General features: G+C 41.9%; 1 protein-coding gene and 1 long non-coding RNA gene across 2 annotated transcripts in view; one reads left to right on the forward strand and one right to left on the reverse strand.

The window, feature by feature from the left end:
• Positions 1-6,195, forward strand: part of LOC121286937 — an 80,503-nt gene extending 74,308 nt beyond the window's left edge. The window contains exon 2 of the long non-coding RNA XR_005945117.1: positions 6,162-6,195. This is a non-coding gene — a long non-coding RNA (uncharacterized LOC121286937). The remainder of the gene's footprint in view (positions 1-6,161) is intronic.
• LOC121286936 (tumor necrosis factor receptor superfamily member 5-like) overlaps positions 1-22,759 on the reverse strand; it is a 30,475-nt gene extending 7,716 nt beyond the window's left edge. The window contains exons 1-5 of the mRNA XM_041204248.1: positions 22,504-22,759; positions 6,103-6,187; positions 2,993-3,118; positions 2,236-2,385; positions 1,320-1,413 (exon numbers count right to left, since the gene is read on the reverse strand). Of these exons, the coding sequence (XP_041060182.1) occupies positions 1,320-1,413; positions 2,236-2,385; positions 2,993-3,118; positions 6,103-6,187; positions 22,504-22,551 (503 nt within the window). The 5' untranslated portion in view covers positions 22,552-22,759. The remainder of the gene's footprint in view (positions 1-1,319; positions 1,414-2,235; positions 2,386-2,992; positions 3,119-6,102; positions 6,188-22,503) is intronic.
• Positions 22,760-25,097: the final 2,338 nt, after the last annotated feature.

Genomic DNA, 25,097 nt, shown 5'->3' on the forward strand with positions numbered 1-25,097 from the left:
CCAAACATCCCCAACTGTGAGCTGCCCCTCTAATACCCAAACACCCCCAACTGTGAGCTGCCCCTCTAATACCCAAACACCCCCAACTGTGAGCTGCCCCTCTAATACCTAAACACCCCCAACTGTGAGCTTCCCCCCTAATACCTAAACTCACCCAACTGTGAGCTTCCCCTCTAATACCCAAAGTCACCCAACTGTGAGCTTCCCCTCTAATACCTAAACTCACCCAACTGTGAGCTTCCCCTCTAATACCTAAACTCACCCAACTGTGAGCTTCCCCTCTAATACCTAAACTCACCCAACTGTGAGCTGCCCCTCTAATACCCAAACACCCACAACTGTGAGCTTCCCCTCTAATACCCAAACACCCCCAACTGTGAGCTGCCCCCCTAATACCCAAACATCCCCAACTGTGAGCTGCCCTTCTAATACCCAAACACCCCCAACTGTGAGCTGCCCCTCTAATACCCAAACATCCCCAACTGTGAGCTGCCCCTCTAATACCCAAACACCCCCAACTGTGAGCTGCCCCTCTAATACCCAAACACCCCCAACTGTGAGCTGCCCCTCTAACACCTAAACTCACCCACTGTGAGCTGCCCCTCTATTACCCAAACACTCCCAACTGTGAGCTGCCCTTCTAATACCCAAACACCCCCAACTGTGAGCTGTCCCTCTAATACCCAAACACCCCCAACTGTGAGCTGCCCGTCTAATACCCAAACACCCCCAACTGTGAGCTTCCCCTCTAATACCTAAACTCACCCAACTGTGAGCTGCCCTTCTAATACCCAAAGTCACCAATAGAAATGCACACTCGGGTAGTGAGATAACCCTATCAAACCTAACTGTCTCATACCCTAAATCCCCCAGTGAAACCTACCCTTCTAATGCCTCTCCTGTGAAATCTTATTCCTTGTATACCTAAGATCTCTCAATAAAATTCACCCTAAAATATCTCCTCCTCCTATTAAGACCCTTCCCTTTAGGTGCCAAACTATCCATTAAAAACAATCCCTTGAATACCCTGGCTCTCCTATCAAAACTGAACTGTCTTGTTTTTTAACTCTCCCATCACAGCAGACTTTTTTGAACAATACATAATTGAGATTTTTATATTGTTGCTTTTATCACTTCCCTTGACTAGGGGTTCTAAGTGGAATCAGTGCACCCTCATCTCCCAACAAGGCTAAGGTCGCAAAAGCAGCTTAACCATGTCACTGTATTACACCCTTGTGCAATAAGGCCATCCGGTAGCTGTTTTGATAATTTTATGGAGAATTATTTCTGGGATGTCCCAGCATCATATCCAGACTTACTCGCTCCATTTCCTGCAGGGCTCCAATTTAGAAGACACGTTCGAAAAATATCCAGCTTCACATTTCTCACATACTGGCCTTGTGAAACTCCCATCTAATAAGCAAAAACAAAAGGCACAACATCATTTAGAATTATATTCCACATGCCATGAGGCTGACACTTCTATTTGAAAAGCACTTAGAAATATTGCAATACAGAATTCTATCACCACTTTAGACCCCTCCGTGCCACAACAATAACTTGCATTTAATATAGCACCATTAACATAGCAAAGACTGCCCAATGTGTAGTCTGAGAAAAATTGACACTGAGCCTAAGAAGGAGGTATTAAGGCAGGGACATTAGGACATGTGATTAAAACTTTGGCCAAAGAGTGGCTTAGAAGAGAAGAGAGACAGGAAATTTATGGAGGAAATTCCAGAGCTTAAGCATTTAGGCAGCTGAAGACACAGCTGCCCCTGGCTAGGTGAAGGGAGTAGGGAATGCACACAAGGTCAAAATTGGAGGAATGCAGCACTCCCAGAGGGTTGTGGGGCTGGAGGAAGTTTCTGAGGTAGGGAGGGGTGAGGTCACAAGGGGGATTTGAACACAAGAGCAGGAATGTTAAATTTGAGGCATTGTTGGACTGAAACCCAATGCGAGCACAGTGGCAATGAGTGAATGGGTCTTGGTGCAAGTTGGGATATAGGCAGCAGAGTTTTGGGTGAGCTAAGGTTTACAGAGCTGATAGAAAATAAACAGGTTGCTTGGGCCTAATGGCCTCTTCCCATTGTTAAGCAGTCTGGTGTTCATTTAATTCACAAAGTCATGACCCAATACTTTGTTAACTCTCTGAGTCTAAACGAGGATCCAGTACACCTGATGCTCTTCCCTCCATGGCCCAGCAGTGCGAGGGCCACCTGTGGTGAGTTTTACCTTCTTTGTAAACGACTCCATTTCCAGGTCCACAGACTTCATTGTTTTTACAAATCTCGCAATCCTTATTGACACAGTACATTCCTAACTGGCACTGGCAGATGGTGTCCGAGGTACTAGTGCCAGGCTTCTCTATCACAAATCCTCCATCTAAAGAGATAGGGGGAGAGAGAAAGAGGGACAGAGTCAAAGGAGAAAAAACTGACAGCAACATTGAGCAATGAACGTGCCTATTTCATATAGCAAATAATACAAATGTGAAGGCGAGTTATAACTGGTTAATTATATTATCCGATTATTAAATGAACAGCATACTTGCAGGTGTTTGGTAAAATAGTTTTCATCTGTTCACAAACTTGCTCTCACTTTCAAACAACACAACCAAATTGTTGATGCGGCTCTCCCCATGAAATGGTTGGCCAAGTACTTTTTAGTGAACGTGGTGCCAATTTGATTTGTGACCCCCCCTGGTGGTCAAATGGTCTGGTGACACTCAGTGTCCAGGCTCACACCTGAAGACTGGGCATTCGGTTGGGATACTGGAGCTGGGGGAGGGCATTGTTAATCCGAAACTCAATGCAGTCTTTTCTGAGACAATGGAGGGGCAAATCAGCAGTAGAATTACATCTAACCAGAATTGGTGCAGATACATTACTTAAGGTCAAAGTCTGTACCGTGGACATGTAAATTGTCACTTCCTCCCTTTGCAGGAACTGGATTCTAACCAATGAGGCATGAGGCAGTAATTGATACTTACTATTGTTACAGCTTTTATGTAGTTGACAATGGTCCAATGTGTTCCACTCTGACTGATAATGGTCAGGGCCACAAGGTTGACATTCTGAGTCCTTTGTAGCTGTGCATTCACTGCTCATGTACGTTCCTGCAAACATGAAACAATTCCACACCCTCAGCAAGAGCCAATACACTCAGCAGTATGGAGAAATCTGTCCTTAATTTTAGTCGTACCATAAAATATCTCAGATGAAAGGTCATCAACCTGAAGTGTTTCTCGCTCACAGATGCTGACAGCTAGACCTCCTGAGAATGTCTGGCATTTTCTGTTTTATCTCAGATTTCCAACATACGCAGCATTTTGCTTTTCTGTTCCCCACCCACCCCCCACTATAAACAGGTGGGTGCGATGTTCTAGATCTCTGAATCCTCCACCAACCTTATTCATCCTACAGACTCCTCCACTAGCTCAGTGGGTAACTGGGCCATATAGCATTCTCCTAAACTACACAAACATGTAGAGAAGATCCCCCAGTGCAGCTTACAGTTGTTATCTGACCTCAATTCTGATCATGACAGTGGCACAAGTTTTCCTGTCTTGACAAATTTGGTTTAGAGCGGATTCTCCTCCTGAGTGCAAAACGCAAGTGAGGACAGAATTGGCCAGTCAAACCCACTGCAGGCCCACAGCTGAAACATAGCCATTGATGAACAGCAGTGAGGATAATGGAACCATGCGAGAGCCTGTAGAAAGGCTAAGAGAGCTGGCCATAATGGCTACTGCCAATTGTGGGGACTTTTTTTTCCTTTATCCTTTCATGGGATGTGGGTGTCACTGGCAAGGTCAGTATTTATTGCCCATTACTAATTGTCTTTGACCTGAGTGGCTTGCTAGGCCATTCCAGAGGGCAGTTAAGAGTCAACCACATTGCTGTGTGTCTGCAGTCACATGTAGGCTGGGTAAGGACAGCAGATTTCCTTCCCAAAATGAAATTTGTGAACCAAATGGGTTTTTACAACAAAAAAATGATGGTTTCATAGTCACCATTACTGAGGCTAGTTTTCAATTCCAGATTTATTTATGGATTTAAATTCATTGTGGGACTTGGACCCATGCAGCCAGAGAATTCACCTGAGCCTCTAGAGTGCTAGACCAATCACTTTACCATTACACCACCATCTCCCCCTTGGTAGCTAATTAGAAAGTACCGCAGGAGGAAATTCTTTATATGCCAATGTTACCCCCTTCTCAGTCCCTCTGGCTGTTAACTCCATCAGTTATTTCTCCCTCTCTCAGATCCCAGCCAGGACTAATGAGTGGAGTCTTCTGAGGCAGCCCCACTGTGTTTATCAATTGGGCCCAGCATTAGAATGTGCCTCTCCTCACTGAGCAAACAATGTTGTTGTTGCTGGGTGACTGTTGTGCTGAGGAAATGAGAACTAATTTATTCACCTGTGTTTTGTATAAAACTGAAAAGAAAAGAATGCAGAAGGGAACTATAAATAACTAAATGTAAGAGAAGAAGTGACACAGTGAATGTAACCAGCACAGCCATTCTAAATGAACATAGCCAGACAGGTTGTTTCAGTTAGAGGCAAGGAAGAGGCCAGCTAGCTCCCCATTACTATTCCCTTAAATGTGCATCTTGAGTCTCAATACATTTGATATTCATTTTTATCTACATTTTGCAGTGAAACAAAATAACATATAATGAGCACCTTTTATGACCTGGGGCCATCCTACAGTGGCCTTCAGCCAATAAAATACTGTTGCAGTGTTTTAAATAGACTGCTGCTTTTCCCAAGTTATGTGCAGCAATGTCCCTCAAACAGTAATGAGATAATAACCAGTTCATCTGTTTCTTTAATGATGTTGTTTGAAGGGAAAATATTGACCAAGACACTAGGGAGAACTCCCCTGCTCTTCTATGAAATAGTGCCATGGGATCTTTTACATCCACCTGAGAGAGCAGACAAGGGCTTGGCTTTGACAGGACCTCAGTTAGAATCTCATCTGAAAGATAGCCTCTCAATGAGGGCTCCCTCAGTACTGTACTGAAGTGTCAGCCTAGATTTTGTTCTCAAGTCTCTGCAGTGGGTCTTGAACCCATAATTTTCTGACTCCAAGGTGAGAATGTTACCAGTGAACCAAGCCTGACATTCATTTATCAGGTTGAGAGTTGCTGGTGCTTGAAATGAAATATGATACATTTCAGGCATCCACATCAGGTAAGTATGGACTAAACCTCCGTCTTTACTATCCTGACCTCAGCACAGCTCCCCTTATTCATTTCCCACCTAAACCATTTGCAACCTCTCCAGGTTAGTGCCCAGTTAGGGTTACTGTTGTGTTGTAGGGTCATGGTTTCTGTTGACAAGATGGAGCGCTGCCATGCTTTTTGTTGCCAAGACCCTCACAAGCCAACACATAAGAGGATTTCATCCCGTCAACATGGGCTAGATTTGAACTTTGAAGTGAAAAATTACTGTCTAAACTGATACCTCTTACATCATTCTGGAATGCCCTTTCCACCATTACACTTCCTCCCTTGCCATAAGTGAAAACTGTGCCTTAGGAAGGAGACACTTGCCTTGGAGAGGGAGCAGTACAGATTCAGCACAATGATACCAGGGCTAAAAGGCTTAAATTCAGAGGACAGGTTATACAGACATGGCTTGCATTTCCTATTCCTTCAAACACGGAAAATTAAAGGGTGAGCTAACTTAAGTGTTTAAGACGATTCAACAATTTGATAGAGAGAAACTATTTGCTCTAGCGGAGAATCCAAAGCCAAGGGGCCATAACTTTAAAATGAGAGCTAGGCTGTTCAAGAGTGCTGTCAGGAAGCACTTCTTCATTCAAAGGTTAGTGGAAATCTGGAATTCACTCCCACAAAAAACTATCAATGGTTGGGGATCAATTGAAAATTTCAAAACTAAGATTGATAGATTTTTGATAGGCAAGGCTATGAAGGGAACCAAGGCAGGTAGATGAAGTTAAGATTTAGGCTAGCTTTGATATAATCGAATGGTGAAGCAGATTTGAGGGACCTGAATAACCTATTCCTGTTACCACGTGCTAATAGCTCAGATCCTTGTTTCAACCATGGTTATTGTGATGTCATTACTTACCAGGTGGGCATTTTGCGCAACACTTGGTAAACTTTAAGTACCTGGAACTGTCGTTGCAGGTGCCGCTCGAAGCAAGTTGACAAACCTGAGAAAGAAGCACAAGCAGAGAATGAAAAATCAGAACCAGCATCCACAGTCCAGTCAAATCCACCTAACCATGCATAAACTCAACATCATCCTGCATTTCAATCCTAACTTTTTTTTATTTATTCTTTCCTGGGGTGTGCCACCTATGGCAATGCCAATCTTTGTTACCCATCCCTAATTGCCCTTCAGATGAGTGGCTTGCTAGGCCACTTCAGAGTGCATTGCTGTGGGGTCTGGAGTCACATGTAGATCAGATCAGGTAAGGACAGCAGATATCCTTCCCTAAAGGGACATTAGTGAATCTGATGGGTTTTTATGACAATCAGTGAGATAAGATAGCTTTATAATTCTAGATTTATTAATTGAATTTAAATTCCATCAGCTGCTATGGTGGGATTTGAACCCATTTCCTGGAGCATTAGCTTGATCTTTCTGGATTGCTAGTCTAGTGACATTACCACTACACCAGCATCATCCCTCATGTTTTAACTTAATTTAACATATTTTAAATTGGCAGGGAATGAAGATCTCATTTGCATCCAGGGCACATATAAATTCAGCTGCTCAAATGGGTATGATTTACGGTAATGGAAATTAGACATCTTCCTAAGCTTCTCCATTTTGCCACCTCTATCTCTTCCTTTAAAATGCTCCTTGAAACCTGTCCTGATGTCTCCTGCATTGGCAAATGTTATCTGATTACACTCCTGTGAAGTGTCTTAGGATGTTTCACCTCATTAAAGGTGCTATCTAATGCAAGTTGTTGTTGTTGACATTACTTGGAACCAAAGCTTTTACTAGAACATCCCCAATTGCGTCTTGTTCTCCTCCCGCCCTGCTGATCAGAAGTTGTACCTCTAACAATTTATTTTAATTTGCACCCCTCTCCCCAGCCAATGTTCCCTCCCTTCCTTTTCCCCTGAAAATCCTGATCCTTGAGTGTCATTCTGCTCGTGTAGCTCGAGCCAATCTTGCTAGATATTTTGGTCAAGGCTGGCAGCATGGCTGAAATCGTCCTTTCCCAAGGTCGGCACTGGCTCACTTCTAGCAGGTGTAACAGGACCCCACCTGACTGAATCCCTGCCCCCCATCCCCATCTCCACCCCCATGCCACCTAGGCCAACACTTGAGACCAATGATAGAGCCACTGGCCAAGATCACCAAACTCAGCCCAGAATAGTGATGGACCATTTTCCAATCAATTAAAAGATATATGACCTGTTCCTAAACATTGACTGTGTCACCATGACACAGGGTTTGACAAGGCAATATTCAAAAAAAGAGGAATCACTTTTGTTAGAAAATCTCTGACTTCAGGAATCCAAAAAGTTTCCAAATTTCAGGTGATTGACAGGGAAACAAGTACTTCCTCATAACTGAAAAATCCCAAATACATTTCAGTCTCGACACTAAATTACAAATGCTATTTGAGTTAAATGAGACTACAGATATCAGTCAGCACAGCCTTCTGCTGTTTGCTTGGTTGCCTTCAGAAATGAGAACGGAATTTCCCACAGTTTTTATCCTTACATTGGCCCAAGCTGTCATTTCTCTGTTTTTTTTTCCCTCTACCAGGAGATAGTGTGAGTGGGAAAGAAGGGAGGGATTTATGGTGCATGTCTGGATGGAATAAGGCTGATGATCAGCTGATGTGTTCTGATCCTTTTCCATTTGTTTATCTCAGTGCTCTGACTTTGGATGCCATGTTTTTTTCTATCTATCCCCCTGGTGTTTGTGTCACCGCAGGTAATTTTAGATTAAAATTAGCTGGTGTGTTAGGGTAAAATTATTCCTGTTCTCTTTTCCTCAATAAAATTCTCCTTTTTCTCCTGAATGCACAGACACTTTCTGGGGTATGACCTCATGTGGTTTACTGCCCTCCTGCATTATACTTTATGACTGTGCTTGGGGTGTGAGCAACCATTGAGTGCAGCATCAGAGTTTGTCCAGAAATCTGTCCAAAGTGCACTTTCCATCAGCTCTCACTGGATAGCAGGCAGGCACTTTGACTGATTTTCCTCTCCATAGCCTCAGTGCACTGAGATCAATTGTAACCCCTTTACTACTGCCTGACCAGGACCAGCGAGACCAGGTAAGGAATCTACCAAGGATCACCCATTGTTTAGGGCTCAGATCTACAATAGATACTACTGTTACCACCTGACCACTTGGGGGCGCAGTTTATGACGGGTTAGAATTATGGAATCATAACAGCCAAGATATCACAGTCCCACTTCCCTGCTCTTTCCCCTGTGTCCTACCATATTTTTCCTGTTTGGGTATCTGTCCAGTTCACACTGGGAAGTTATTCCCTTTCAGATCATAACAAGTTGCTACGTCAAAAATACATTTTTATTATTGACAACCAATGCCTTCTTTTGGCCAAACACACACTACTACCTAGATATTGGCCAAAAAAGGCTTTAACCCCAGCCGGTGCTGAATTAGGTGAATTCAGTGAGGGCCACAATCGAATGAGGGAGAACAAGAAAATTGTCTGCTCTGAAGAAGAGTCACAGGGACTCAAAACTTTAACTCTGTTTTTCTCTCCACCAATGCTGCCAGACCTGCTGAGCTTTTACCAGCATTTTCGGTTTTTATTTCAGATTTCCAGCATCCACAGTATTTTGCTTTTATCTTAAGAGAATTGTCCGTCTCCTTTTCATTTGGAATGGGCTCCTGATGATGACACACATTGACACGCATCATAAAAATGCTCAACCCTACTTTCTTCATGCCAAACTCTGCTCCCGAGTGAGTAGATCACCTCATGATGTGACACTTGAGCCTAGATTTGGTGATCCAGTTTCTGGACTGGCCTTCTGACTCTGAGATGAGTGCTGACCTTGAGCCAAGGCTAACATGTGATGGCTGCTGGAGTCTATGAAACAGAACAGCAGCAAGCAAAGCTAAACCAGCAGGAAAAGAGGGGAGAAAGTGAGAGCAGGCAGAAACAATAGAAATATTACAAAAAATTAAAACGTAAGCAAGTTCCTAACCATTTCAAATTAGTGATAAGAGGAGATTTTCACACAGAATTCCACTCTTCAGTTACCATTCATTTTAACAGAGAAGTTTTAAAACAAAGTTTATTCTGACCTTTCACTGCTCAAATGTATCTATTACGATTTTTGCAATTTGTCAACATTTTTATGAGGATTACCTCTCACTGAAAACACTGTAGTCATTGTATTCCAAAGAAGTTGTAATCCACTGCAAAAATGTTGCTTCACCCACTACAACAATTTATTGTTTACACCAGGGAAAAACTATTCAAATGGGTTACAACTAAACAAAGGTAAATGCATGCGTCTTGTGTCTTGTAAAAAGTGATTTTCACTGTCCAGTTCTGGAAGGGCTTTGCTATTAGGTTAAGTCCAGTTGTGCAGCTGACAAATTATAGCTTCAGCTCATATGTCAAGTTTCTTAATGAGTCATTTGCTTTGTATTAAATGAATCAGGACTATCAACAATGCAGGCACAGCACACCCTCCAATGCTGCATGTGTAAGGTACGCTAAGCTCTCAACAATGTGGAATAAGAGTGCCAATTATTACAGGGCTTGTTTGACCATTTGCAGGGAGAGAAATAGTTTGGGGACTCTCAGTCCAGTTCTTTGAACCCACAGCACAGAAGCCAATCCTAACTTCAAACCCTAACATCTGGTACTACTTCATACAGATGATTCTGCTGATAAATTCCTGAGTATTTCTTAATAATTTACCAGCCAAAAAGTAATTTTCTCATGAAATTGAGGGGGAAATACTTCCCATAGCTTTCTGACTAAAAATCACATCTCTCCTGTTAGCATTTTTTTTGTCATTCTTTCATGGGATGTGGGCATCACTGGCAAGGCCAACATTTGTTGCCCTTGAACTGGCCTGTCATTGCAGAGGGTGGTTAAGAGTCAGCCACATTGCTGTGAGTCTTGGAGTCACATGAAGGCCAAACCAGGTGAGGACAAAACCAGGTGAGGACAGCAGATTTCCTTCCCTAAAGGACATTAGTGAACCAGATGGGTTTTTACAACAATTGATGATAGTTATCACAGTCACCATTACTAAGACTAGCTTTCAATTCCACATTTATTCATTAATTGTATTTAAATTCCACCAGCTACTATCGTGGGGTTTGAACCAGTGACCCCAGAGTATTAATTAGGGGCTCTGGATTACAAAAACAGAATTACCTGGAAAAACTCAGCAGGTCTGGCAGCATCGGCAGAGAAGAAAAGAGTTGACGTTTCGAGTCCTCATGTCCCTTCAACAGGTAATTCTGTTTTTGTTTTGGATTTCCAGCATCCGCAGTTTTTTTGTTTTTATCTCTGGATTACTAGTCCATTGGCATTACCACTACAGCACTGCTGCCCTAAATGTTTTATACTGTACATGCCATGGTGATGGCACATTCATATTGGGACAATATTTTTGTCAGGGAAAGAAATGAAGCGAAGCATAACGTTGATTTTCTTAAATGTTGGTTTTCTTGGAGCATTACTATAGGGATTAAAAGTTTCAAACTGCAGCAAGTCAGTCTTTTACTCCTGGTTAGGTATTGATAGGGATGTTCTGCTAGAGTAAATAGGGAGAAACTGTTGCCACTGGCAGAGGATACAGATTTAAGGTAAAAGCAAAAGCACCAGGTTATATGCAGTGAGTTGTGACAATCAGGGATTCATAGCCTGAAAGGTGGTGGAAGCAGATTCAATCCTAATTTTCAAAAGAGAATTGGATATATACTTGAAGGGGAAACATTTGCAGAGCGGAGGAGAGCCAGCAGTGAGTGAAATCAATTGGATAATGCTTTCAAAGAGCAGGTGCAGGCATGATGGACCAAATGACCTCCTTCTGTACCATATAATTCTATGAATCTCGGAATGCAGCAGTGATACAAACCAAGTATGTATCAGTACGTATGCCTCACAGAAGACTGAGATCAGCATTTAAAGACCAACTCAGGTCACTCATTGTTCATTAAAACCAAGATCGCAACCATGTATAATCAACAACAAAGAAAATAACTTGCATTTAAACAGCACCTTTCACGTCTTAAGGACATCCACAAACACTTTACAGCCTATTGAATTATCTTTGAAGTGCAGTCACTGTTGCTGTGTAGGAAAATGCAAAAACCAATCGGCATACAGCAGGTTCCCAGAAACAATGAAATGAGCATCTAGATATTCTGATTTCAGTGGTGTAGATTGAGGGTTCACTATTGTTCAGGACATCAGGAGAACTCACCTGCTCTTCTCTGAGTGCTGCCTGAGAGGGCAGAAAGGGCCTTGGTTTAAAATCTCATCCAAGATGCAGCAATGCCCATAATGAAGCGCTCCCTCAGTACTGCAAGTCCTGAAGCGGGACAAGCTCCAGTACAGGAGTGAAACTTAGCCCTTGGCATTCTGCCTCAGAGGTAAATGCATGGTGACAGAGTTTAGATTTTATACGCAGTAAGGTCCACCAAACAGCGTTGCAACAAGTGATTAGTTGAATGCTGTTTTTTGGTGATATTGGAAAGAATGGGAGAGCTCAATGCTCTACCCCCAGTGGTGCCATGGGACCTTTAACATACACCTGAATCAGGACCTTGATTCAACATCTCCTCAGTTAGTACTGCAGTATTCCTTCAGTGACACCTTTAATTATAAACTCCAACTCATGATGAATGGGACTTAAATTCACAAAATTCTGGCCCAAATTTAAACAGTCTAACAATTAAATTAAAAATTGTCTGCAGTGAACTTTTGAGGGAATGCTTAAGGCAGATTCCACTTGTGAATTCGTGGTAGCTTTTTTTATCCCTATGCACTCAGTGCAAAATTAAATGTACTAGTGGGTATTTGTATGTTAGAATGAGACTAGCAGAGAGCAGGATAACTCTAACATTCAGATTTGAACACAGTACAATTCAGTTTTTGTTTAACTTTTGTGCTCATTATGTTAGCACTGAGGAATGGAACTCTTACGAGTTCAGTCACTATTATCAGCATCAAACACTCCAAAATCAGGTACAGAGTAAAGTTCCTTCCATTCTGCTGAACAACATTCCTCAGTCCCAGCCTCAGAGTCTCCTCCTGACCAAGTGTAATATTTGCATTTCTGACCTCTGAATTTGATTGCTGAACCATGCTCCTGCTATATTAGCTGCATCAAGACTGTCCAAGCCTATTTACAGATCCCTGTGGCCAGCTGATCGAGGAGATCTTCATCCCAGTGTGAGGCAGAGTTCAGCTCAGACAGTCCAGTTTTACTCCCTGCCCCATCTGGTGGGCAAATAGAGGATGATCTCTGAGGCCTTCTGCAGTGCTGCTGCTGCTGGGTTGCACATATGTACTGAAAGACTTCCCTCCCATTGTTCTCTCATCTGTGGGAACACACTTGGGCCCTCTGCCCTCTGACCTGGCCACCAAGATCGGAAAGTGCCCTGCACCCTCTAAACTACTGTTGATAATATAAACACAACGTTCAATGTGTTCAAAATAACATATTGCCCTCGAGAAGCTGCTCGAATCCAGAAGAGTGGGTTTTCGTGGCACAATGTATGCCACCATCAACCCGGCAAAATCTTCCTGTGGGTTTGCTCAGCTGTGTTTTGGCTGACAACAGTTTAGAAACGTCCTGTCCATCTGCTTTCCTCATTTATTTTCATCCATGTTTTTAACACAGAGTTTTGGCTCACACAAAAGATGAAGCAGAGAAGAAATCCACAGTGAAGCAGAGAGGAGTGATGTGGCTTTGTACTGTATCTGGCCTGCTGGGGTTTTCCTGTGAAAACTCCCCTGCCTCCTGTGGTTTTTACCATTAACTGACATCTGGTTAACCCCCACCCCACCCCACTGCAGTGAGTAAACCACTAGACTGCACCCAACGAACGTTATTCTGTTACTGTTATGATTTATACATACTTATACTTATGTGTACAGCATGTAAAGAAGAAATTGTTGTCTGCGCACTTCTTGTGCTGGTCTTTTCTCCCCTTCCTCAATCCTCGCTTCTCTCTGAAGATGTACAGAACAGCCTGTAATACGATGTCAGCGATGCCAATCAGCTTTCAGTACCTCACTCAAGTAACATTTCTTCAGTGAATCCAGCTAGTAAATGGTGGCAGCATCTTCAGCTGTGCAGAGCTTTCACAAGTCAGCCCAATCCTGACCTCACTCAAATTCAGCACATGTGTATTCAATGTGGGGGAAGTGGCGGGGGGGACATGGTCCACGGGATAGCAATCGGGAGTATCGACCCCACCTGATTTACCTCCTCCCTACTCTAAAGGTGCTAAGGCCAATTGTTTTGCACCAGATGTCTTCAGCTAACAGACCACAAACCAAACTTAATATAGCAGTCTGGAGAGAGAAATGACTGAGAGTGAGAGAGAGGCATGAAGTAGAGATTAGGGGCGAAATTTTATGGCAGCAGGATTTTACGTTCCCGCCGAAGCCAATGAAGTTTAGAATGTCTCGCCGCATTTTACAGCCCGTCCCTGCCGAAACAGGGCCGTAAAATTCTGCCCTAGGATTTTTTTGGATTGCTGGGGTGTAGATGATGACATCGATACTGGGACCTCTTCAGTTTTCCACTTAAATAAATAATTTAGGCATAGCCACAGAGGTATGATCTGGAAGTCCGCTGATCATTCCAAATTAAACATTGCAAAGAGTGAGGAAGAATGCAGGAGGTTACAAGAGGTCATAGGCCATTTAGAGGCGAGGGCAGAGAGGTGGCAGAGGCAGTGCACTGCAGAGACTTGTGAAGTAGTCTACTTGAAGAAAAAGAACAGTGAAAGGATGTACATTCTAAAGATTCTTACAGAAACAGAGATCTAAGAGGGTGGATACAAAGATCTTTAAAGGTGGCAGAAAGAGAGTTCTAGGCTCTGTATGTTGGTAGATCTTGGCACCTTGATATAGGAAGGATATTAGAATCATGAAGAGGGTGCAGTGAAGATCCATTGGATTGATATTAGGAATGAATGGATACAGTAATGAAGAAAGGCTCAAAGATTGATGTCTTTATCACTGCAAGAGAGCAGGTTATTACAATAAGAATTTTCAATATTATGAAAGGTTTTGACAGGGTATGATTTGCAGTCTATCCACCTCCTTAAACATCTATTTTCTCTCCATCATTGTGCAGTGTGTATTATCTACAGGATGTAATGCAGAAACTTGCCAATGCCTCTCTGAGAAACATAATATACAGGGTACTAGTAAATTGCCTGCGGCATTTCCCCTGGTCAGTTGACGAATACAAGTTTTATGTACAAGATGGTGACTGAATTGAGAAAGGGACGAAAGAAATTCTCTCCACATCACCACCTGGTGGCCATGGAGTTTTTTTAAATCTTTGCTCTCAGCATGTGGGTGATACTGGCAAGGCCACTTTTACTGCCCCTCCCTAGTTGCTCTAAAGAGGTGCTGGTGGACTTTCTCCTTGAACTGCTGAACTCCGTGTGATGATAGAGCCTACGACTGCACAGCAAAATTGAAGGGCAAATGTTGGCAGATGCAATTTACAATGATAAACAATGTCATGAAAATGTGCCCAAAAGTCAGGATTACAACAAGTAAAGTTTGGGAACAGGAAGTGCAAGGCCTGTGCAAGAATTTTACTAACACTTAGATAAGAAATGGGCAGGGAAATGGGATTAAAAATAGATAGTGTCAGTTGAGGAACTAGCATTGGCACAACTGCAAAAGGAAAAATGGACTTCATCTGTCCTGTGAAATCCTACTTCTTGGTAAATCATTGATTTTATTTAAAAAGGTATTTTGCTTAAGCAGAACCACTTCATAGATTTCAAAACTGTCATTTGTAATAATATCTATCTCCAAATAGATGATTTTTTTTTGCAGTGTTACAGGAAGAAAGTCTTGCCTTTATACTGTGCCTTTCATGACCACTGGCCATCTCAAAGCAATGAACAGCCAATTAAATGCTTTCTTGAGGTGTAGTCTCTGTTATAATGCAGGAAACATGGTTGTCAATTTGCACACATCAAGCTCCCCAAAACAGCAATGTAATAATGACCAACTAATCTATTTTTGTGATGTTTATTGAGGGATAAATATTGACCAGCACAATGGGGATAACTCTTTTGATCTTCTTCGTGATAGTGCCATGGGATCTCTTACGTCTACCTGAGGGGGCAGGCAGAGCCTGAGTTTAACACCTCCTCCAAAAGATTGCAAGTCAACAGTGCAGCACCTCCTCAGCATCACAGTGGAGTCTCAGCCTTGATTTTTGTGCTGAGGTCTTTGGAGTGGGACTTGAACCCACAACCTCCTGACATTTAGGCTACTAACTGAGCCATGACCGATGCCTAAGTGGCTGGCAGGAATTATCCCCCAAAAAAGAGTTTACCATGTGACTGCACATGGCAATGAGAACAATTCACCTACATTAGTTTTAGACATTCTTGCTGACCACACCTCCTGGATATGTATAATGTGGAAATCATCCAAACACTCACATCACTTTCACTGAAACTCTATGAGATATCTGTGCACCTTCAACTTGTGCGTTTTGAGCATCCACAATTTTAATTGCTCCACCATTGACGGCTGTGCCTTCAGCCATCTAGGCCTGAGGCTCTGGAATTCCTTCCAGAAACCTCCTTATCTTTCTACCTCTCTTATATTTTATAATACTTGGTGAATTGAATAAAAAAATATGAAGTAACAAGGTCTGTTTAACCAGCGCATTTTACAAACAAACAAGCTCTTTAAATTAAAGCCCATGAAGTCTATGAAACCATAGCTTATTGGTGAGGCAGGGGGCAGGGTGAGAATGGTGAAGGGGTGGTTTACTTTAAAAAGTCCCTTTGTTACAGACAAACAAAATACCGTGCTTCCAGTAGAATAACAGGGCTGCAGCAAATACTGATTGGTTGCAGTACCAAAGGGAATTACCTAGAAATCCCATTAGATTGCTTATTTCACAACAGTTTCACTAAACCGAAAGTTGTTCACATTTTGGTGTGCAGCATAATATCACAAAAGGGAAGCAGACTTCCTCCAATTGTAGCAGAACATTGATTTCCTATCATCTCTGCACAAATATTAAATTACAGCTTTCGTTAGAATATCGATTCATGAACATTACCATTTGTGCGTCAGCCTTGCCTCAGTGGTAACACTTTCACCTCTGGGTGAAAACAACATGGGCTCAACCTTGACATGATCTAGGCTGACAGAACAGTACTGAGGGAATGCTGCACTGTTAGAGGTGCCCTCTTTGAGGTGACACATTAAACTGAGGCCTTGTCTGCTCTCTCAGGTGACATAAAGGATACCATGCTGCTATTCAAAGAGAACAACTTTTATCCCTCAGTCTGTGCGCAAATGAAAGTTCCACTTGTGGAGCTGGCAATATATCTACCTTTCCTGAACTGTATCAGTAAAAAGAAAAGGAAATGTTTTGTTTTATCTTTGTTGTGAATAAAAGCCTTTTAGAACCGGCTTTGTATTTATCACACGTCCTGCTTTCTCTCTAGCAAGTACCACACTGCAGATGCCTGTTACGTAAAATTTTGCCAAAGACACCATAAAGGGTGTAATCCACACCCACAGAACTGTCACTTGCATTCCTAGAACGTTCTTGCTTCTCACAGCTGAAATGCTCATTGTATTGTAAGTACTGTCAAAAAAAGTCATCATTTAAACATTACAGACACAAAGGTTTTAGCATTTAACTCATCTGTCTCCTGTGACATGCACATAGGTGAGTTGCTGTACAGAAACTTGATGGGCCAAATTTTTATTCTTTGATGGAATATGGGTGTCACAAGCAAGTCCAACATTTGTTGTCCATCCCTTGAATTGCCATTGAACTGAGTGGCTTATTAGTCCATTTCAGAGGGCCGTTAAGAGTCAACCATGTTGCTGAGGATCTAGATTCACATGTAAGTCAGACTGGGAAGGTATAGCAGATTTCATTCCCTTATGGTGAACCAAATGGGTTTTCAACAATAATTACTGATAGTTTAATTACACCATTTCTGAGACTAGCTTTCAATTCCAGATTTTACTAATTGAATTTGAATTTAAATTCCACCAGCTGCCATAGTGGGATTTGAACCCATATCTCTAGAGTATTAGTCTGGGCTGCTAGATTACCAGTCCAGTGGCATCATCACCACAGCATCATCTCCCTAGTGGCCACCTTCTGTGCCATAATGACTCTATGAATCTTTAGATGACAAGGGGATAATTAGAGCAGGTGCAAAGTATTTAGTAATATATATCGATGCATATTATAAAATACTCAGCCCCAATTTTAATATATTTTTGTACAAATTTTCATTATTTTATTTTATATATTACACACCAATACGATAACTTACAGAAACTCAGGACGTGGAGAGATAGTGTTGGTTGGAGGACAGGGTTTTCTCTTCAGTACAGGCTGTGAAATGGGATATGCAAAACTTAAAATGTTTAAGTGTTACCACAGTTCTCCTTCTTAAGCAGTCCCTCGGGATCGAGGATGACTTGCTTCCACTCCAGTTCGATGAATTCTGACATGGCTGATAAGCCCACTGCAAATGCCACATGTAGGACAGGTGGTGCTTAAAAGGTCAGATAGCTGGGGCGTTTGGAGGTTTGTGCACTCTGCCTGACACCTCGACTTCACCTCTGCATGTTCCCGACAAAGTCTCTCAATGTGTTTGATGCCGTCCCAAATAAGCCTTCTTCATTTTTATTGGTCACAAGCCATGGACTCTGATAAGTCAGCAAGGATGTTTGACCTCTTCAGGGATGCTTTAAGGACATCCCTAGAGCATTTCCGCTGTCCTCCTGAATGTCTCCTGCCTTAACCGAGTTCCAATTAGAGCAAAACAAAAACAGAATTACCTGGAAAAACTTAGCAGGTCTGGCAGCATCGGCGGAGAAGAAAAGAGTTGACGTTTCGAGTCCTCATGACCCAGGGTCATGGGGACTCGAAATGTCAACTTTGTTCTTCTCCACCGATGCTGCCAGACCTGCTGAGTTTTTCCAGGTAATTCTGTTTTTGTTTTGGGTTTCCAGCATCTGCAGTTTTTTGTTTTTATCCAATTAGAGCAGTTGCTTCGCAAGTCTGGTGTCAGGCATACACACGACATGTCCCGCCCAGCGGAGTAGGTTTTGAGTGATTAACACCTTAATGCCTGGCAAGTTGGCTCGGGAGAGGACAGTGCTGTTGGACCACCTTTATGCCACTGGATTTAGAGGATCTTGCCAAGGCACTGTTATCATTGTAAGACCTGGGATTCTTAGATTTGATACTAAATCAGATTGTTGAATTACAAAGCCAAGATGTCAAAATATAAATCAGGATGTAATCATCAAACCTTATAATGCTTGGGTCAGACTGCTCCTTGAACACTACATTCATCCCTGATTATCAAAAAAACAAGGGAGATATTGAAGGTCATGTTGCAGGAAGAGCCACGAGTCTGATTTCAAATACCAGGAGTTAAATCATGAGAAACTTGGACTCTTCAGCGTTTAAAGTTTGAGAGATCATGTTACAGAGGTGGAGAAGATTACTAAGGGTATAGAAAAAGTAACGCAGTGCATTTTATTAAATTAAATAGGAGTAGGACTAAGGGACACAGGTTCAAACTAAGATGGAGCTCCCACAGAAAGGCAATACTCTAGAATCATTTGAGAAACAATTGATGCTACAATTAGAATTGGTCTGGATGGATGAATGAAAATGGACCAATTGGCTTTCCTATTGCGATCTTGTCAAATCCCTCTCCAACACAAGCCAAGTCTCAAGTAATCGTGATAGGCATGAAGATCAAAATATAACAAACGAGCAACTTAACTCTATAACTGGAAATCACCTGGTGGTATTCCACAGTGTAATTGCAAGTCCATTGTGTTTTCATATAATCTATCATAGAATGATTACAGCACATTTCCAATTTTCTTTTGAAAGCCACCATTGAATCTACCTACAGCACATTCTCAGGCAGTTCATTCCAGGTGCTAACCTCTCATTGCATAAAAAACCTCGTATTGCCCCTGATTCTTTTACCAGCCACCTTAAATTTGTGTCCTTTGATTCTTCACTCTTCCACCAATGGGAACAGTTTCTCCCAATCTACTCCGTACAGGCCTCATAATTTTGAACACCTTGTTAGTTTCCCATTGATACATATACACTGATGAAAAGATTTCACAGAATCACAGAATTTTTACAATGCAGAAGGCAGTCATTCAGTCCATTGAGTCTGCACTGAAAGAGCATTATACCTACTCCCACTCCCCTGCCTTATCCTCTAACCTTGCACACTCTTTCTTTTCACGATCAAACCTGCCTCCACCACTCTTTCAGGAAAATTGTTTCTGACTCCAACCACCCTCTGGGTGAAAAGAAATTGCCTCACATCACGTCTACTCCTTTTGCCCATTATTTTGAATCTGTGCCCTCTAGTTCTTGATGTTCTCTTGAGTAGGAACAGTTTCTCACTATGTACCCTTTCCATATCCCTCAGGATCTTGAATACCTCTATCAAGTCTCCTCTCAACCTCCTTTTCTCCAAAGAAAACAGACCCAAACTCTCCAATCTATCTTCACAGCACAGTTCTTTATCCCTGGAATCATTCTTGCGAATCTCCTCCTACTCTGCCTTCACATTCTTCCTCAAGTATGGCGCTCAGAACTGGACTCAGTAATCCAGATGAAGCCTAATTAGTTTCTTATACAAGTTCAACATGACCTCCTTACTCTGTACTCAATGCTCTTATTAATAAAACCTTGGATACCATATGCTTTATTAACTGCTTTCTCCACATACCCTGCCATCTCCAATGACCCATGTATGTATACACTGAGGTCCCTCTGTTCCTGCACCCCCTTTAGAGGCTCTCCCTTTATTTTATACTGTCTCACCATATTCTTCCTGCCAAAATGAATCACCAAACGCTTCCCTGCATTGAACTTCATCTGCCACGTGTCTGCCCAATCCGCCAACAAGTCTATGTCCTTTTGAAGTTCAAGACTATCCTCATCACAGTTGACAACATTTCCAACCTTCATATCATCTGCAAATTTTTAAATAAGTCCCTTAACACCATAGTCTAGGTCATTAATATTTTTCAGGAAGAGCAAGTATTTTACATGTCGCCTTTCATAACCACAGACATCCCAAAGCACTTTATAGGCAATGAAGCACTTTTGAAGTGTAGTCGCTATAGGAAATGGGGCAGTCAGTTTGCACACAGCAAACTTCCACAAAACAACAATGTAACAATGACCAGATAATTCGTTTTTGTGATGTTGATTGAGGGAGAAATATTGGCCAGGACACCAGTGGATAACTCCCTGCCTTTCTTTGAAATAGTACCATTAGATCATTTATGTCTACCTGAGAGGACAGACAGGGCCCCAGTTTAATGTGTATCCAAAAGACAGCACCTCCAACAGTGCAGCACTCCCTCAGTACTATGCTAGAGTGAGCCAAACCTGCAGTGGGACTTAAATCCACAATCTTATGACTCAGAGGCGAGAGTGCTACCAACTGAACCATCCCTGATACTTATTAATAGCCACAAATCTTGGCACCTCTGTGAAGAATAACCCTACACTCCCTTTCTTGCAGTCACATGATATACATTTTGAATTTGCTTTACATTAGTATTTGCATTTTCTTGTATCTTGCTCTGACTAACACCAGATACTAAAGATTTAGGTATCTCTATGCTCAACAGAAAGTTTGGCAATTCAGACGCTTATTATAAACATTGCTTTGGTGAGTAAATGTTATCTGTACTTCCCTTCCTCCCAACTGCACAACAACCATGTCATACACCCCTCCTCAACAAAACTGAACAATCATCACATCTTTGGATGAAAATCCTCAATAGGTTGAAATGAAGATAGAAAGTACTATTTCAATATTGCGTTAGTTTAATCCAAATAGCAACTTTCACTGGAGCATAGGAACAGAAGTAGGGCCACTTAACCCCTCAAGTCTGTAATGCCACCATTCAGTGAAATCATAGCTGATCTGCAACCTCACTTCATACACCCACCTCCACCTCAAATCTTTTAGTATCATTGGTTAACAAAAATCTATCAATCTCAGATTTAACATCATCAATTGGTTTATCATCAATTGCTATTTGCAAAGAGAATTCCACACTTCTACCACCATTTGTATGTAAAGGTGTTCCCTAATTTCACTCCTAAGAGGTTTGGTTCTAATCTTTAAACTACATTGCTTAGTCCTAAACCAGGTGAAATGGCATTTTCTCTGTGTTTGGTCAATGTTTAATTGAATTTTCACCTGTATTCTTGGGTCTCAAGGGAGGGGGCAAAATCGTGTGAACACCTTCCCCTTAACATCCAGGAAGGAATTTGAATATGCTTGGGAAGAAAAGATGTGGAGTGCCAAGAGGAAAGATGAGGGAAATTTGCATGGTTCTATCAAAGAGTCAGCACAAGACCAATGGGCCAAATGGTGATCTTCTGCTTTGAAATGCAATTCTATGATGCTGCAAACTGTACACTACTGCACATTAGCGCAGAGGCACTCGTTGTACTCACCGAGAAGATGGAACCTAATTCGTTATTACAACTAAGTTCAGCTTCTGGCTATAATGCAATAAACAGTGACTTCAGTCTCAACACAGCTTCGATCAAAGAGACTACTTGGAGTGAATAATTGAGCCTGAGACTTCTGCTGCCCTCAGGGTTATATCCTCACTGCTAGAACACAAGCACAGCACAATGTGTACATTATCTTTCCTACCTTGGGACATCAGCATTGAATTACATCGGGTTTACAGTACAGGAGCAGGGCCACTCTGCGCAACCAGTGTTTATGTTTTGCATCAGCCTTCTCCCACTCTTTATTTACTTCATCTCATCTTATCACCATATAGCTTCTATTATTTTCCACTTTCTGCACTTAATCTTCTTTCTCCCCCCACCTCAACCAGTCCATGTGATAGCGAGTTCTACATCCTCACCACATTAAACCATATTGGTTGAGACTTTTACTATAGTTTCAATACTAACTGACAATTGAAAGCAGTAACTAATAGTCGTCAGCGCGTGGTGCTTGCAAGATGTTTCCCCTCCTTTAAGGTCCAAAAGTACAGGTGAAATCCCACAATTAAACAAGGGCCAAACACACAGAAAATGCTATTTCACCTGGTCTCCCACCCAATTACTTCTTGCTTTGTGCCTTCCATGCTTGTACTCGTTTACTATACGTAGAAATAATATTTTTTCTTAAAAATATGTTTTTAAAAGGCAACAATGTAATTCCATTTTAAAAGGTCTCAGTATTTAAACAAAATTTCGCCTCACTGAAACTTACCTGAGACAAACAAAAAATACAGCAAACCAGGAAACTTGGGCTCAGCATTTTGTCCAGAACTTACACCAGATTTTCCCTTTTTTTGTTGCCAATGATTTTGACGGTCCCGGGTGGATGCTTGATAAATATTTGTCTATCTTAACAAGGAATTCTTTGTCCAAAGCGATGGCTCTTTTGTTACAAATGCTGTGCGATCAACTCGAGGAGAACTTATATTGAGGCAGTTCCTTTCTCCCCTCCCCTTTCGCGGTATTTTCCGAGGGACTTTCCAGTTGCGGTCCCATCTCATCACAACATTACTGTTTTGCTTTTGTGTGTTTCTGTGTCGCCCGTGTCAGCACCGTTATTCCCATCAAATGACATCACCCATTTTTAAAAGCCTGGAGATAAGTTCAGGTGATATAAAATCATTCATATATTTACACTTGAAACTGACAGTGTCCGATTTCGGGCGCAAGAATCTTTCTTCTAATTTCACACAATGTCCTTTTTGGGTTTTTTTCGAACAGTTTATTTCCTCTTTCGCAGAATGGCGCAAGGGTGAGTTGCCTGGACAAATGACCAGTTTAACATTTAATATTGTGTATGTTAGACCTATCGCCTCTGCAGACTGGAGTATTGGGAGTGGGTGAGCTGAACTGCCCAGTGTAAAGAGAGAGCTCCCCATTTTGGAGTGAGTAGGGGTGCGACCAAAGACAACCTTTGCGGGTCCTTGAAAACGTTGCTGTATTGGATGGTTGTGTCTCCCCCACTCACACATCACTCCCCCCCCCCACCCCTCCGGGTCAGAGTTAAAAATATTAAACCCCACAAATGTAGCTACTTAGTGAGCATACCGTGAGCTCACTGCATCACCACGAAGAAATCCCCATGATCTCAGACTGAGGTTTTGGCGAGACTGGTGGTTTGGTGGTACAAGGCGAGGGAATTCGTTGTGCTGGATGCCACAGTGTTGCTCCATTTCACTCAGCACAAGAGCTCCCCAACCTCACAATCCCCCTAGGGATCTCAGGTATGCACCTGCTGCCACATCACAGAGCAGCAGAATGTGATATATCACTTTTGCTCTTTTTGGATAGCACTTGGATTTCCAGTGGGTTAACAGTCCTCCATATAAGATGTAATAGTATTCTGTTTTATAGAGGTTTAATACTGCAGCATATCTCAGTTATATAAAGTTATATATCAGGTGCAAAGCTGTCCATTAGATGTGGGTAAATGTCCTGCAGAGCAAAAAAGAAAATCCTGTTACCAGCCACAGTGCTGTCTAACCCACCCACATAAGCAACTTTATATCATAAAAATATAAGATCCTGAGGACACTTGGCAGGGTGGATGCTGAAAGGATGTTTCCCCTTGTGGGAGAGATTAGAACTAGGGGACACAGTTTAAAAATAAGGGGTCACTCATTTAAGACAGAGACGAAGAGAATTTTTTTCTCTCAGAGGGTCGTGAGTCTTTGGAATTCCCTTCTTCAAAAGACAGTGGAAGCAGAGTCTTTGAATATTTTTAAGGCAGAGCTAGATAGATTCTTGATTAACAAGGGGGTGAAAGGTTATTGAGGCAGGAATGTGCAGTTGAGGTTATATTTAGATCAGCAGTGATCTTACTGAAATATGGAGTAGGCTCAAGGGACCGAATGGCCGACTCGTGCTCCTAATTCGTATGTTCGTAAATTCTAATACTTCATAGAAAAAACACGTCTTTAATTTAATTTAATAATACGTAGTAATATTCACCCTCCCTTCCACAAATACTAAGACAATGCCTAATCAAGCTCTCAGCTCTACATACAGACTCCTCCTTCAACATTGCCACATGTTCAGTTTGCTTATCATCTTCAGAGGCCTGCACCAGTATAAAATTAAAATTGCAGAGATCCATGTGTGCGTCTCCTAGTTAATACACTGCCAGCATCCAAACACACCAGAAACAATACAATATAAAAGCAAAATACCGCAGATGCTGGAAATCTGAAATAAAAACCGAAAATGCTGAAAAAACTCAGCAGGCCTGATAGCATCTGTGGAGAGAGAAACAGAGTTAACATGTTAAGTCTGTATGATCCTTCTTCACAGCAACATTGTTTTTTTCTTAACATTCTCAGGATATAGATATCACTGGTGAAATGACTATTTATTGTCCACCCTAATTGCCCATGAGAAGGTGGGCCTTCTTCTTGAGCCGCTGCAGTCTGTGTAGGGTAAGCACTCTCACAGCACTGCTCAGTAGAGATCCAAGATTTTCACTCAGCCACAATACCAAATGGTTTACATTAAGAAAATCTTGGCACCTATGTTTAGCTATAAATCGATGTAAAATTGCAGTTTATACATTTTTGTTAACTTGAACTGATCCTTGCTCCATCTCACTGCTGGTTGCAAATCAGCATTTGTTTCTATAATTTCACCTCCCAATTTTTTATCACCAGGATATACTAATACATTCTGCATAGTGTTGTTCTCATTCTCGTTAAAACATCATATCCTCTGACTCACCATGAGTAATGCTACAGAACATCTTCTTCTTAAGCAGTTCTTCAGAATCGTGGATGACTTTCTTTCATTCCAGTTCAATGGGTTCTGATAAGTCCA

The sequence above is a fragment of the Carcharodon carcharias genome, chromosome 14 (assembly GCF_017639515.1).
Source record: "Carcharodon carcharias isolate sCarCar2 chromosome 14, sCarCar2.pri, whole genome shotgun sequence".
Lineage (NCBI taxonomy): Eukaryota > Metazoa > Chordata > Chondrichthyes > Lamniformes > Lamnidae > Carcharodon > Carcharodon carcharias.